Source organism: Nothobranchius furzeri, chromosome 7 (genome assembly GCF_043380555.1).
Source record: "Nothobranchius furzeri strain GRZ-AD chromosome 7, NfurGRZ-RIMD1, whole genome shotgun sequence".
Taxonomy (NCBI): domain Eukaryota; kingdom Metazoa; phylum Chordata; class Actinopteri; order Cyprinodontiformes; family Nothobranchiidae; genus Nothobranchius; species Nothobranchius furzeri.
Genome location: NC_091747.1, coordinates 67,924,887 through 67,939,233, shown reverse-complemented (window position 1 = coordinate 67,939,233; position 14,347 = coordinate 67,924,887). Strand labels below are relative to the sequence as shown.

The window sequence follows — 14,347 nt, the reverse complement described above, 5'->3', positions numbered from 1 at the left end:
TGTGAGTTTCTGATCAAGCATCTCGCTCCCTTACAACAGTTTTGTTCACGTGTCTGCAGCGTGAACAGTTCTTATTTTAACATCAACGTGACTAACGAACGAGGCCTGAGTGTTCCCAGTGTCAGACTGGGACCAGGTCAGCAGGTCCTTACTGCCACGTCTCAACCAGACCGTTTCAAAGGGGTTTAAAACGTCGGAGGAAAAGAGGAAAACGAGCAGGAATCCAGGTGAGAATAAGACTTCTCTTAAAGCGTGGTTTATCTGGTAAACATCGGCGCGATCTTCTAGCTTCTTGTCCTTTGTTTGGTGACACTTCCGCATTCCCGCCAGGCCGCGTTGCGGCGCGGTTCATCCGTCCAAGTTTTTTAAGGTCTGTTTATCCTCATTCCTCAGTGGTTTCTCCTCCTGTTCCCTCCATAAGTGGTTTTTATAAACACCGTAGATCTAACCCTGCTAATTTACATCCACTAACTCCAGCTGTTTCTGTAGTTTCTGATTCCTCCACCTCACTCAGCATGGCTCTATTAAATACCCGCTCTGTTAACAATAAGTCCTTCCTGCTCAATGATCTAATTCTCTCTAAAAACCTGGATTTTCAGTTTCTGACTGAAGTTTGGCGGCAAACATCTGATTATTCTGCTCTGATTGAACTCTGCCCGAGTGGTTATTCTTTTCTTAGCCAGCCCCGGGGTTCTGGTCGTGGTGGAGGCCTAGCTGTTGTTTTCAGAGACCATCTTCCATGTAGCTCTACAACCTCTGGTCACTTTGCTTCATTTGAACTGCAGCTGATTAAAGTCGGGCGTAAGGACCCGTTCTACTGTGCTGTGGTCTATCGTCCACCTGGTCCAAACAGTTCTTTCCTTCAGGAGTTTAGTGACTTTCTATCCTCCACTGTGAAGCTGTCCAGACTGGTGATTGTTGGTGACTTTAACATCCACGTTGATGATCCCTCAGACCACTCTGCAATGAACTTCTCCAGCCTTATGGACTCCTTCAGCTTTACCCAGCATGTTTCTGGCCCCACACACACCAGGGGGCACACTCTAGACCTTGTTTTTACCCTGAGTCTAAATGCTGACAGTGTTTGTCCCGAGGACGTTTATATTTCAGATCACCATTGCATTTTCTTTAACTTGTCAGTTTCTGCGTCCCCACCTCCTGCTCGCCGTATGGTTAGTTCTCATTTTCTTAATGAGAGCACAGCTAGCATTTTTTCTGCTGCTTTTGATCCACCCTGTTCTTCTGATTACGACCCAGATTCCTTAACTTCTCAGTTTAACGAGCACTGCCTCTCCATTCTGGACCTCTCTCCCCCTGAGCCTGAGATCAGTGGACTCAGTGGTCTCCTTTAAAAAGCAGCTGAAGACTCACTTGTTCAAGCTGGCTTTTGTATGACCTTCTTCACCTCTCTCTCTTTATTCGGCTCTCCCCACCTATTCCACCTTCCTCAGGATCCACTGGTTTCCCTCTTTCCTGTTCACTCTCTCTTAACATGTTTTCTTTTAAATCCCGATTGCCTATTTTTGCTCATTTAAAATATATTTTTAAACATTTTCTAAATGCTTTTTTATATTTTAACATGTTTTTTTTTTGTTTATGTGAAGCGCCTCATGATTTTTATCTTGAGAGGCGCTATAGAAATGATATTTTCTTCTTCGAAAACGTGCCAGAAGTCCGAGGGTAATGGCTCGCCCCAACATACTGAAAAAACAAACCTTTGATCTTGTTCATACTTTCCCAACACTGCTGGTTGGACAGAATCTGAAGTTAACCAGCAACATTATCCGGACAACATGGAGGTTTCATAATTAACCATTTACAGCTGCACCGTAACCTGCCATGTGTGTTTCCTCAAACCTCTAATGACACACGAGTCATTCGGCGTGTGCGATAAGTTGGTAATAGACTACGTCTGATACTTTTGTCCTAACATTACTTTTATTTAAGATCAATAACAAAATTTCAGTCTCAAACAGTCCCTTCGTTTTCTGCCTTGTCCATATTTAGTAGCTGTGCAGAGGTATTAGCCGGGCCTGCTGGACTCGTCCTGTCTGCAGAGAACTATGTTCCCATAATGAAGCATGGGGCTGGCTGGTCCGGCTAGAGGTACGGGGTAACACCCGAGTTCAGCACACCCATTCATTCCATTACATTACGAGCCCTAAGAATGAATCTGGTGGATCTAATGAGCTTTCTAATGATTCATTATTGAAATCATCTCATAAAATACCAAACTCTCAGGTCAGAAAATGCTACCAGGAAATACTTTATTTTTCCTGAACATGAGGATGTTCTTGGGGGTTAATTAAAAAATTTGGAAAACACATCGTGTCTTCAGGGGGTGAAATTCATTGTCCGAGGTTTTAAAGGAGAAATTAACTAAAAAACCGTGTCGAGTTAATTCTGATTATAATGGGTCACTGAGTGTTTTATGCTCGACATGAAAATAGTCTACACCTACCTCCTGCATTAGCTCCTGCTAGAAAATAGTCTCCTACACCTACCTCCTGCATTAGCTCCTGATATAAAATAGTCTCCTACACCTACCTCCTGCAGTAGCTCCTGATAGAAAACAGATGGTGAAACTCTAGGATAGAAAAGCCTGACAGATCTACGTCACTTAACATTCATGGACTCACGACGGGGAAGGCTGTTGTTGGTTTAGTGCCAGGAAACAGCAGAGAACGTCTCGGCTAGTAGAAGCTAACTGTTAGCATTAGCAACTCCACCACACAGCTGAACTCCAGGGTCGTGTTATTGGTGGAGATCAAACACCGACGTTGCAGAGCGAACAAGGGTCCAAAAGAATGCTATCATAAGACGTCCAAGTATTTTCCAAGATGATTTAGTTGGAAGAGCAAGTCCGTTCTAATTCTGAAGTAACGTTTCTTCCAGCGATGGACTGGCAGGGTGTACCCGCCTGCTTGCCTGGAAACCACTGGAGATGGGCCCTTCCGCAACCCTGCATGGACAAGCGGCGACAGGAAATGGATGTTTTTCTTTTGGCTACATGAAAGAATCAGAATCAGAAGTTTTTATTGCCATATGTGTGCTAAGTCACAACATTAGGAAATTGCTGCGGTATTTTGGTGCAGAAGGTAAGATAGAAAAAAAATTAATTAAGAGATAAGCAAATATAAGAACTAATAAAAGACTCATGATAAAATTATTTATGTAAAAAAGTGGCAAGAATTAGAGAAGCAGCTATCTACTCCGTGTAGGTATTAATCTGAGTATTTGTTGAATGAAAGCTGAGGTGTAAAGCGCTTTGGAGGCCTCCGACTCTGAAAAGTGCTACACGAGTGTGGGGCATGTCATTTAAAACAGATTTAGAGTTCCTGAAGGCTTTTAGTGTTTGTTGTTTTGCTTTGTTGACCAGTTGCTACTGTGAAACTGGATGCTAGGAGTTTTATAGGCCCAGTTCCTGCTACTACCCTTTGAATTTATACGTTTAGCGTGCACTTTTGAGGAAACGTGCCAACGAGGAGCTTGTGTTTAGTGGAATATCTATGATGATGCATTATTTTGGTTTTTTCTCTTTAAATTTAGTTCAAAACAAAGAACAATGACAGAATTCCCACCGTTGACATTAGTTTTATTTCCAATGGTACACACACCTGCACACGTACAGGATAACAATCAAACGGTTTCACTGGTGCTTCTACGTGGGTGTGACTACTCCAGTTCTTCACGGCCCGTTCCGTCAGCCCACTTGTCAGTTTGTCCTCTCCTGAAGAGTCTTGTATTTTAGCTCCATCTCGGAGCGAGTGCTGCTTTTCACAGCTTTCTGCAGAATCCAGGTGGTCAGGTGGATGGTGACAAAGGCCCCGCCAGCCACCCACAGCCACTTCCTCCTCATCCAGCTCTGAGGCTTCATGCTGACTGCTGCAGCAGAAGAGAACGTGTTACTGAATCTGTCAAATACAAATCCCACTCAAACCCACCCTTGATGGCAAGTTCTTGGATGAACAAAAACTGGAACTGAAGCATGAAAAAGAGCAGATCCGTACAAGATAGTCATCAATAAATCTTTTATATGAGGTAAAAAAAAATCACGATTTACACGCTTGTCCACTTTTAGGGCACTTGCACTTCTGTTTATGCAAGTGTGATTATTTTAAAAGTTAATTATGTAAAAATGACGTCCTGTAGTCAAATGTGAGCACTGCAGGTCGTTATTCAAGGAAAGAATACTTTGACTGCTGTTCCCTGAGTTTCACGGCTGTCGCCAGTTACGGATCGGAGATGGATGATTCTAGAACTGGGCTACTTAATTCTGGGCCTGGTAGGCTGGTATCCAGCACCTTTTAGTGGTTTCTCTGCTCCAACACACTAGATTCAGTGGTTGAATCACCTGCAGCAGCTCATCAGGCTCTGCAGAAGCCTGTTAATCACTTGCTGAGTGAAGGCAGGAGTGTTGAAGCAGGGCACACACTAAAACGGGCTGATACCGGCCCTCCAGGCCCGGAATTGAATAGCCCTCATCTAGATGAGTCATACACAGGAAGTTGATAAATACGTTCTCATATAGGAGGATAGGGAGCACTTAGTACAATCATTACGGTAGTATGTTTGCCATCTTGCTGTTTTAGTTCTGAACGACTCGTAACAGGAAGTAAGACGCCTCAGTTGATGATGATTAATGACGTGCACTTGTACAGGACTCAAACGCTTTACACCACAGCAAATCATTCATCCATCCACACACATTCACACTGGTGGTGATAAGCTACATTGTACCCACAGCTTCCCTGGGGCGCACTGTCAGGCGAGGCTGCTGATTCCATTCACACACACATTTCATTGTAATGTCGACGTGTTGGCTTTGATAAAGTAGCTTGAGATTTTTTTTAGTGCCAACTATTTGCTTCTAATTCACCGTTAGCGTTGTTAGCTGTAGCCTGCTTCGCCCGATATTAGAGTAAAACAAAAAGACTTCTCAGGGGTAGATGAAATAGCTTATGGGTCACTCCTGTTAGTGGCTTTGGTTCTTTAAAAAAAACTAGATTTTTTGCCCGTTGTCGGCTTGCGTGACATGGCAACCTCACACTCACTGATAGTAAACAATAGCTATGCCTCTCCTTGCTTTATTTTTAAAGGAGAAAAACTGGCAAAGCCCAAGCAGACTGATAATGAAATATGTTCCGTATAGCCTTTCTTCTACACGACTGACACATTAGACCGTTTTGTGATAATTTCACTGTGGAAATCTTGCATATTGCCCCTTTAATTTCTCCTGTAAACCCTCCAGTGTTAAAATGTGGCCGTCATTAGCATTTTTTTTACTGTGTGGGCGTTGGAACGAGCACCCGCGCCAAGAGAACAAACACCTCAGCTCTGAAGCCCATCTTCATCTGCATACGTCACACGTCATGTGATCAGGAAGCAGAAAATCCATGTGTTAGGAGATCGTTTTGGGCCGTTCCTGTAAACAAAAGTGAGGCGCGAACTGGGAAAGCATCTGCCGATCACAGTTCGACAACGGATTATGAAAGAACGGATAATGTTCGAAACACACAGATTCTTCCTGATGTAAGAGGTGCGTCTCCGCTTTGTTTTGGTTGTTTTGGCGTCAACATCATCCTAGCGCGCAACGTTCTGTGACTCTTAAAAAAACAGTAAAAACGGTGAGAAACGCTGGCAGCGGATGAGTTAAAGAGAAAACGATGACCCGAGTTGTGTTTCAGTAATTTGTTTTATAGGAGATACATGAATATTTTTATAATTTAAGTAGGTTTCTTGTTTTCTTTAAATCTGTCCCTACTAAATAAATTAACGCCACACATATCCAACAAATGCAGTTTAAGTGGATTTGCGTTTCTTCTCTTTGATGAGTGAAACCTGAAACAGCCCAGGTTACGACTGCAACAGGTGTTTCCATACAGCAGCATCTAGTGGTCGTAGGAGAAACTACACACCAGCTGCACCATCACCGTACCTTATACCGCCTTATTTGCTCTTGGATGCAGGACCAGCAGTTGGGGGGGAAACATAAGCAACAATGCCTGGCTCGGGGGTGTACGCCTCTTCTTCTTTCCTGTGCAGCACAGGGTTTGACTTCAGGTTGTACCAACCCCAGTGGATCAGTCCCAGACTCGTGCCCATCACAATCAGCACTTTGTAGTTCTGCCAGAAGTCCCGCAGACCCATCGCTGATGTCACCCATGGATAGAAAAGAAACAAAGCGGATTTGCTTGTTTTGTCGGTTGGAATATACGATTATGCAGTGTGGGAGGAATGGCAATAATGCCATAAACCACGTTTTAAATGCTAATTTACGTACTTCAGCTAGCAGATTTGAATCATTGAAGACTCGTGTCCTTATTCCACCGCCGACTCTGATCTGGTCAAAAGGACAGAAACACACTGTAGCTAACTCAAATGGGCTCGACGCACGGGAGGTGACAAACGACCGAGCAGCAAAACGTTTAGCTATCGCTTTGATAACCTGACACATGAGAGGTGACATGTGGCAGCAGCAAAAACCAGCGGCGCGCTCTGTTCCAGGGCGAATGGGGAGTCTCCTCTCTCATTGGTCGGCTCATGGATCCCCAGAAGAATGAAAAAAAAAAAAATGAATGCAAGTCAACGGGGCCATTTTCTAATCCGCTTAGCCTTATACCCTTTATCACACATGTTGTACCGCACTTTAAATGAAAACTATTGATGGGAGTTTCGACCACGCCAGTCACATACTTTAAGATTTATCAGCTTGTAAAAGTTCGTAATTAGCATGACTACACACCAGAAATCGGCACATCGCGTATGTGACGTCACCACATAATCTCCTCCCCCCTAGCGTAGCTGCTACTTACCACATGACCAGATTCATGGTGGTTCTTTCCTCCTGTGGGAAGTTTGCTGAACTTACAGCCCTTTTCCCTCAAGTTTTTTCCGTGTCTGGTTCAATGACGTCTATTTCGTGAAGCGCATTTGTAGTCCTGGACTTATTTTCACACAAAACCTAAAATAACGTTTCCCACCCGATAAAAATTTGCACGTTCTTGGTATCAAAATGTTTCTTTAAAATTCACGGACCTCATATGTGAAATCCACGGCACAAAACCAGCGGAAATAGAAAATTGCGTTTTTAGCCCCGTTGACTTGCATTCGTTTTCTTTGACTGGCCGTCAGATTGGAGGGAATGTTGGGTTATTAAAGCAGTCGAGAGTTGAAAATGCGGTAGATATGAAGTCTCACAGGGTTTTGCTAGAGTCCACACCAGCAACCAACTCATCTGCAGTTTCCCATGCCGCTGCCCATTTGTGAAGATCTCTATATTCTTTTGTAGGAATGCTGTAAAGCTCTGGGAAATCCGACACAGCAAGTAATAACTTTGCCCGGAGATGTACTGAGAAGCATCCAGTTTGCTCATTGGTCCTTCCAACTTTCTGGGATTGCGTCGGTGGCTCACCTTTGTACGACACAGACCAACCAATCAATCAATCAATCAATCAATCAAATTTATTTCTAAAGCACTTTTCAAACAAAGTGTGATTCAAAGTGCTTTACAAAACGACCCCAAATTCCCATAACAGGTTAAAAACAATTAACAAACATATGCAAGCACACACACACAAGTAAAAATTATATTAGGCTGAGCCCAGATGAGCCAAGTATGTTAACGCAAGGAAACGTCATCAGAGGAGCCGTCTGTCCCGGCAGCATCAGGTCTTCCACACTAAGTCAGGGCGCTCATTGGAGGGGGGGCATAGACCCCCACCTATAGAGCGCCCAGGAAGTTACAGTCGACCACCGCTCCCGGGGCAGAGGGCAAAATTTCACGTGCACTTTTTTCGCCTGAGGGAGACCCACGATTATTGCTTTGTCGCACACGTCTCACTGAAAGTGATTGGAGGAGAGACGATGTTGCCTCTTGTGTGTCGAGCCCATTAGGCGAGGTTTCTTCTTAACCACAAGATCAATAATCCATCATCAATAAATAGTAAACAGTTACAAATAATACAAATTCCTAAATGATGTTGCTTTTTAAACTAGTCTTTTTAAACTAGTCTTCCTGAATAATACAGCATTTAGCATAGCTTTTGGGATGAGAAGAAACAAGAACAATCTATTATATATGAAAATCACGAGGTGCTTCACAAGAGCAGAAACGTAAAAGATTAAAAAAAAAGATTAGTGTGTGAATACCCAAACAGAAAAATCATGCAAGACCGTGTCATTCCATACATAATAATTATGCGAAACATACATATTTTTTGAGTGTGTGGTTATAGTTAGAATGAGGGTTGTTTAATTGTGAGTGGGTGGTTGTTGGGGTGTGTGTGTGTGTGTGTGTGTGTGTGTGTGTGCACTGTCTTCTCCATCCCCAGTGAGTCGTGGTGGATGGCTGCTTGTACTGAGCCAGGATTCTCTGGAGCAGGGGCGGCGTTAGGCCCGGCTACTTGGGCTGAAGCCCCGGATGTTTCATAGAAAGCCCCGGATCTGAATCGCGGAAGTAACATGCAGTACCAAAGTCCAACAGAGAGGGCGCAGCTGGCAGTAGTTTGTATACAGCCTGCCTGAGCCTCCACCACTGAAGAAGAAGCCCTTCAGCAGCCGGCTTCTTCTACACTCTCTGCCTGAAACGCATGAGTGAAGATGGACATAAGGACGTTTTTAGACCAAAAGTACGGCGACAGAACCCCAGCTTTGATGAGACTGGTGTTGACTCAGGTTTGTGAGTCTTATTTGAAAATATTTGTTGTGCTGCTGGTTTGCCTAAAGTTAGCTTACTATCAGGTAAAGTTGTTGGAGAAAGAAAGGGAATATTTACTATCATCTCACACTAAACACTAACAGGAACAATACTCTGCCCTTAATATGCTTAATATGTAGCTTCAGATTAAACATTATGTGGTACAAGACAAATATATATGATGTTGACTAGTGCGTGTCACGCATGTGTGTGCGTGTGTTAAGCCCCGGATGTTCTTCAGTCCTTAATCTGCCCCTGCTCAGGAGGTTTCTTCCTGTTAAAAGGGAGTTTTCCTCTCCACAGTCGCTGCATGCTTGCTTAGTATGAGGATTGCTGTATAGTCACTGACACTAGTCAGTGACTCGATGCAATTTGCTGGGTTCCTTATATAGCAAACCTTTTTCTGATTGGCTTAATGAACTGACCTGAATTGGAATGTTTTATTATGTGAAGTGCCTTGAAATGACTCGTCGAGATTTGGCGCTTTATAAATAAACTTGAATAGAATTGAAATTGACCAGAAACCAGAGAAGCATTAATTATAGGGAGCACGCTGTGGCCGAGGGGCTGAAAAGCGCTTTTAAACAAGGATGAGGGTAAGATGTGGAGGGGGCATGCAGAGGTCTTCATGGAGGTAACCTGGTTAGCTCAGGCAAACAAACAGCAGCTCCATGTTACGATTAGACGCGTAGAAAGGTGGAAAATAATCTTAGCTATTGCATTTAACTAGATTTAAACATGACATTTGTGTCTCCGTAACAATACAAAGGAAACCGAAACATTCAGTTGAGGTTGTAGTGTATACACAGATCTGAAAACCAGCTACGGTAGCAGCTGTCCGCATAGATGCCTGAGTAAAAAGCTTGCTCCTTAACATGATATTACACAAATGAGAACAAATAAATCAATGATTGCGACGCAGGTGTTCGTTACTCACCTTCACCGGTCAGCCGCTGCTCGTTTATGCTTTAACCGACCATCATCGCTGCGCCTCCAGGACAAAAGAAAGCAAAAAATATGCCTGAAAAATAGTTCGTCATTTTCTAACTATGTGTTAGAAATAATATAAAAATCCTATTGGTTCTCTTGTTAACATTTCTGCAGGCTAATCTAATTGTAAATGGCGTTTAAGAAACAAATATTGATACGTGTCTAATGATTTGAACTCAATTTAAAGGTAGGCATAACGTAGACGACTCGTGGCGGGTCCTTCGACTGCCGATGACGTCAAATTACGGCAAACCCACTTGGACAAAATACCAGTGATGGGAATTCCGGCTCTTTTTAGAGAGCCGGTGTCGGTACAAGATCTTTTTTTTTCTTTTTTAAACAGGTTTTATTAACTTGTTGTCAATACATTCAGAAAATACATTCAATATATCCATGGATCACATTTAACAGTTGTTTACAATTGCAATAGCATACATGCAACATTAGGAAACTGTTAAACAAAAAAACAAGAAATAAACAAAAAACTGACGTAAACATAAATAACTTGGAAACATAACACTTAGGGGTCTGCTGTGTCTAAGTTGAAATGATGAAATAAGTTGATGGTCTTTGTTAGTTTATTGTTCTTTTTTAATTTTTCAATGCTGTTCCAATATTTCATAAGGTCTGTAATTCTGAAATTATAGAAGGGGGGGGGGGGGGGGGATACTTTTCTGAAAAATCATTTTATGTAAATATTTTGCTAAAATAATGACTAAGTTAATTATGTATTTTTCATTGGATGATAAATGAGGGTTAGTAACAATAAGAAGTATTTCATATTTGCTTAAAGAAACAGTTTTTGGTAACTTTCTGGAAATCTATCTTTGTAAATGGAACCAAAACAAAGTTACATGAAAGCAATCAACAAAAACATGTTCAATAGTTTCTCCCTTACAACCAAAAAAAGTACAGATGTCAGAAACATTTGGAAAAAACAGATGTTTGCTTTTGACCGGTAATATCTATGAACATTTTTGAATAAAACTTCTTTTGTCTTATTCACAATAACATATTGGTGAGGTAGCAGAAAGATCCTGTTCCAGAGTTTTGTATTCATCAAAGTCCATCGATGTTTACATATCGGGGTTGAGACAGGATCAATTACTTTTCTAATAACAGAATTATTACATTTCTTATCTGTGATTGGAATCCCAGAAATAGTTGGAGGTCTGACTGCTGCAGATAAGATAATGTTTGATTGTATGGTCTGTGCTAAAGAGAAAATACAAGCAGGGATGGATTTAATTACCATGTTATACTCTCCTTGTGAAGTATTAATATTATATTTTTCTAAGAAGTCTTTATGGGATAATGTTTTGCCAGTAGTCTTTAGTAGATCATTCACACTGTTTACATTATTTAATGACCAATTGTGTAGATGGAGTGTTTTATTTTTGTTTACAATATATGTATTGTTCCAAATAATACCGTAACAGGTATAGGAGTTTTGGGTTTTCATGAGCTGTACGCCAAAATCATCAATATTAGAAACAATAAAAGGCTTGAACTACTTCAGTTGTGTGTACTGAAACTAATATATATGAAAGTCTAATGTTGATCAGTACATTACAGAAAATAATGAACTTCATCACACTATGCTAATTTTTTGAGAAGGACCTGTATAAATGGGTCTTTTGTCGCCACCGGTGCATTCATTTCTACCGAGGAAGGTGCTTATCTAACTAATACACATTTTATCAAGCTTTTTCATAAAATCAGATACACATAATTAAAATATAAATATTATAAAACAAAACACATTTTAATACAAAATCATATCAGGTAGGCTAGAAAGGTCACTAGTAATCTCACTTGAACAGTTTTCAATTGTACACCAGTTGCTGTAGGCTGCACAAAAAGGAGCATGAGTTAGGAGACCCATCCAATATGGCGGCGACACTGTTAAGCTCTCCAGTGCTCAATGTGGCGTCTATGTATCCGTGTCTATGATTTGACATATTACTAATATCGTGTGTTATTGTTGAATAACATAGACAGTTGTTCAGTTAGAATGAACTCACTCACTCACTCACTCACTCACTCACTCACTCACTCACCCACACGCACGTGCTCCAATACCTTCCAGCTGACTGCTAAACGGGAACGCCCCCTTCTTATTTGCTCCTGAAATGTTACTTCACCACACTTGTATTTATGTGGACCCTCCACTGACTTCTATTAATTTTTTTTTCATTTTTCTGACTGTATTATGACATGGTCTCGGAAAAGTGTTTGACCCAAGACATACTCAGAATCATCATTCGAGACAGAACTTCTTAAAAGGAATAGCAAAGACTTTATTTTAGAAACTAAAGGAGCGCCACAACAATGGGTGAGGGACGTGAGACGATGGCTCTACCGGGAAGTTGGGAGGAGGGAGATGGCGATCCTGAGGGGCAGTGTTGGGAGTAACGCGGTACAAAAGTAATAAATTACTGTAATGCATTGCTTTTTGCTGTAATGTTGTAATGTAAGGCATTACAGGGAAAGAAAATGCTAATATTTACTCGGTACAACTGTCAGTAACGCGGTAATTACAACGCATTTTTAAACCCCCCCACACACAGCTCTAACCATTAACCCTCCTTCCTAGCAGTGTAAAAATAAAAAAGTGCAATAATCAAAGTACAAACAAGTTTCTTCTTTTTTCTTTAATTAAAAAGTTTGTGTTATTCTTTCAATTTTGGTGAAAGCTGAAAAAAACCCTAACCCTTTAGTTGTTTCATCAGGTGTTCAGGAGATCTCCAGCGATAAAGCTGTGAACTGAATTTCCTGTCTGGAAACGAGCTAACTTGCTCAATCCGGACAGGCAGAGCTTTGTGTGCTGTTCATGCACTACCACCTTATCAGGATTGTTTTTATCTGTTTTTGGGGATTTTAAGGATTTTTTCCATATCGTGTATCTTGTTTGTTCAAATGAATGGCACAGAAATGAGACACGGATATGATGTTTGTTTTTGTTTATCAAGTCTCACTGCTGATGAGATGAAGGACCTGTGGTGCTGAAGGTGTCCTACTGTCTTCATGGGCTTAAAGGTCAGTCGAGGATGGAGCCAGCCTTGCTGACCAGTTTGTTCCTCTCTGAACTCCCACTGCCCCAACAGACCACATGTTACGGAAATTTTATGTTCCATTACTTCTTGATCATTAATCCTGAAAGCATTCTCACACTCAGACACACCCACACATTCTTGTTCTTCCCATACACACACACTGTCTCTCTCATTCATGCAGACACTGTGACCTCACTCCCATTCACACAAACACACCTCTGCTCTTTTTTTTAATCTCATGTTATAAAATATACTCTCAGGGCGGAATCTCGGGGCAGTTGCCTCGTGCTCTGCCCCTGATTGCAATCTGGTGGCTTGTCTGCTTATTGTCTCCTATTTCTCTTCGACGGCAGGCATCGGGTAAGTGATAAATTCCCAAACATCACAGCTCTGCTGAGCCCACCTCGCCCCAAAACCTCTCAGTCTTCCCAGAAGATGGAGACGACTTCAGAACATTGGCGTTTGTCTAACTGCTCAGGCTGTTGGTCAGGGTTGGTCACACCTGGTAATTGTACTCATCCATGAGCGTGGTGAATGTTCTGTTGACGTGAAATGGCTGGCTTTTTTATTTTTTTCTTCTGGCACTTGAAAAGAACAGATGCTTCTCTTTTCTCCATCTTTATCTTTTCCCAAGACTCTTGTCATGTCTGTCTGTCTGCAGAGCGTGTCTCTGCATACCTCCTGGAAACTCAATTTTCAATTAATCATGGATTTGGTCAACTGGTCATTCAAAGACACGGACAACATCTTTTCAACAACGAGAACGGAACAGGGGTCTCCAACTTGTCTGGATGGAGCACCCCTGGTGGGGTATATTTTGGATTCCTGGAAGGAGTGGAATATGCCTTTCCCAGCTGCCCGTGGAGGGAATCGAAGACACATGGATTTTCAGTCTGATGATTACTGGAATCCTTCTAATTGGAGTGGGAGGATTTCTGGTGGTTTAGAAAATCGGGAAGTCGGGGCGATTGGAGTGCCACCCGTAGAAAGTCTCAGCCATGTGGAGACTGCTCAGACTGGGCCGCTGCCCCGGGTGAATCGCAAGTTAGAGTTCCTATCTGCGATCCTGGTGTTAGTGCACAAGTTGATGTGATCTTGGAGAAAGTCCCTGCATGATGTGAGCAAATTCCATGCTGTCGTTCTTTTTAAAACACAGAAACGGTTTCGTTATCTGTTTTGTCGCTACGTTTCGCCGGCGGCTGCAGGCTTCCTCAGGCTGACGCTGATGGTGGCGCGTCACTTCCTTCTCCGTTTATCCGCGGGCAGCAGAGGACGTTGTCGCCCTCTACTGCCCGCTCTCCCCTCTCCCATGCGCGGTCCAACGTGTACACTCCGTCGTCCCTGTTCATGGTCCCTGCTGCAAACCCAATGCACACGAATGGGAAGTGTGACATCATTTGTATTCGAACGGATAGTAAGAATGTTATTATGGATATCTGGAATATAAAAATGTACTTGGAACAACAGACTTATCAGCAATAGATATCCAATCTGCTTATAAATGTTGCCCATTTAATTTAGAGGATTTGGGCATGTCTCAGATCAGTGCAGCTCATACCCTTATGTAACATTTCTACCACTAACAAAATACCCGTCGACATCT

The 14,347-nt window shown here is 42.2% G+C and overlaps 2 protein-coding genes across 3 annotated transcripts; both read right to left on the bottom strand.

Annotated features, from left to right (window-relative positions):
* Positions 1-3,574: 3,574 nt before the first annotated feature.
* Positions 3,575-3,877, bottom strand: LOC139070767 (uncharacterized). Its single transcript, XM_070553615.1, has one exon. It carries the CDS (start codon positions 3,875-3,877, stop codon positions 3,716-3,718), a length of 162 nt encoding a protein of 53 aa, XP_070409716.1. The 3' UTR covers positions 3,575-3,715.
* LOC139070766 (uncharacterized) lies at positions 3,575-6,150 on the bottom strand. 2 transcript variants are annotated; one of them, XM_070553613.1, is made up of 2 exons: positions 5,939-6,150; positions 3,575-3,885 (listed from the first exon to the last, which is right to left on the bottom strand). In XM_070553613.1, exon 1 carries the CDS (start codon positions 6,148-6,150, stop codon positions 5,950-5,952), a length of 201 nt encoding a protein of 66 aa, XP_070409714.1. In that variant the 3' UTR covers positions 3,575-3,885; positions 5,939-5,949. The 2 variants fall into 2 exon arrangements, with proteins under 2 accessions (XP_070409714.1, XP_070409715.1); XM_070553614.1 differs by having other exon boundaries at positions 3,575-3,882.
* Positions 6,151-14,347: the final 8,197 nt, after the last annotated feature.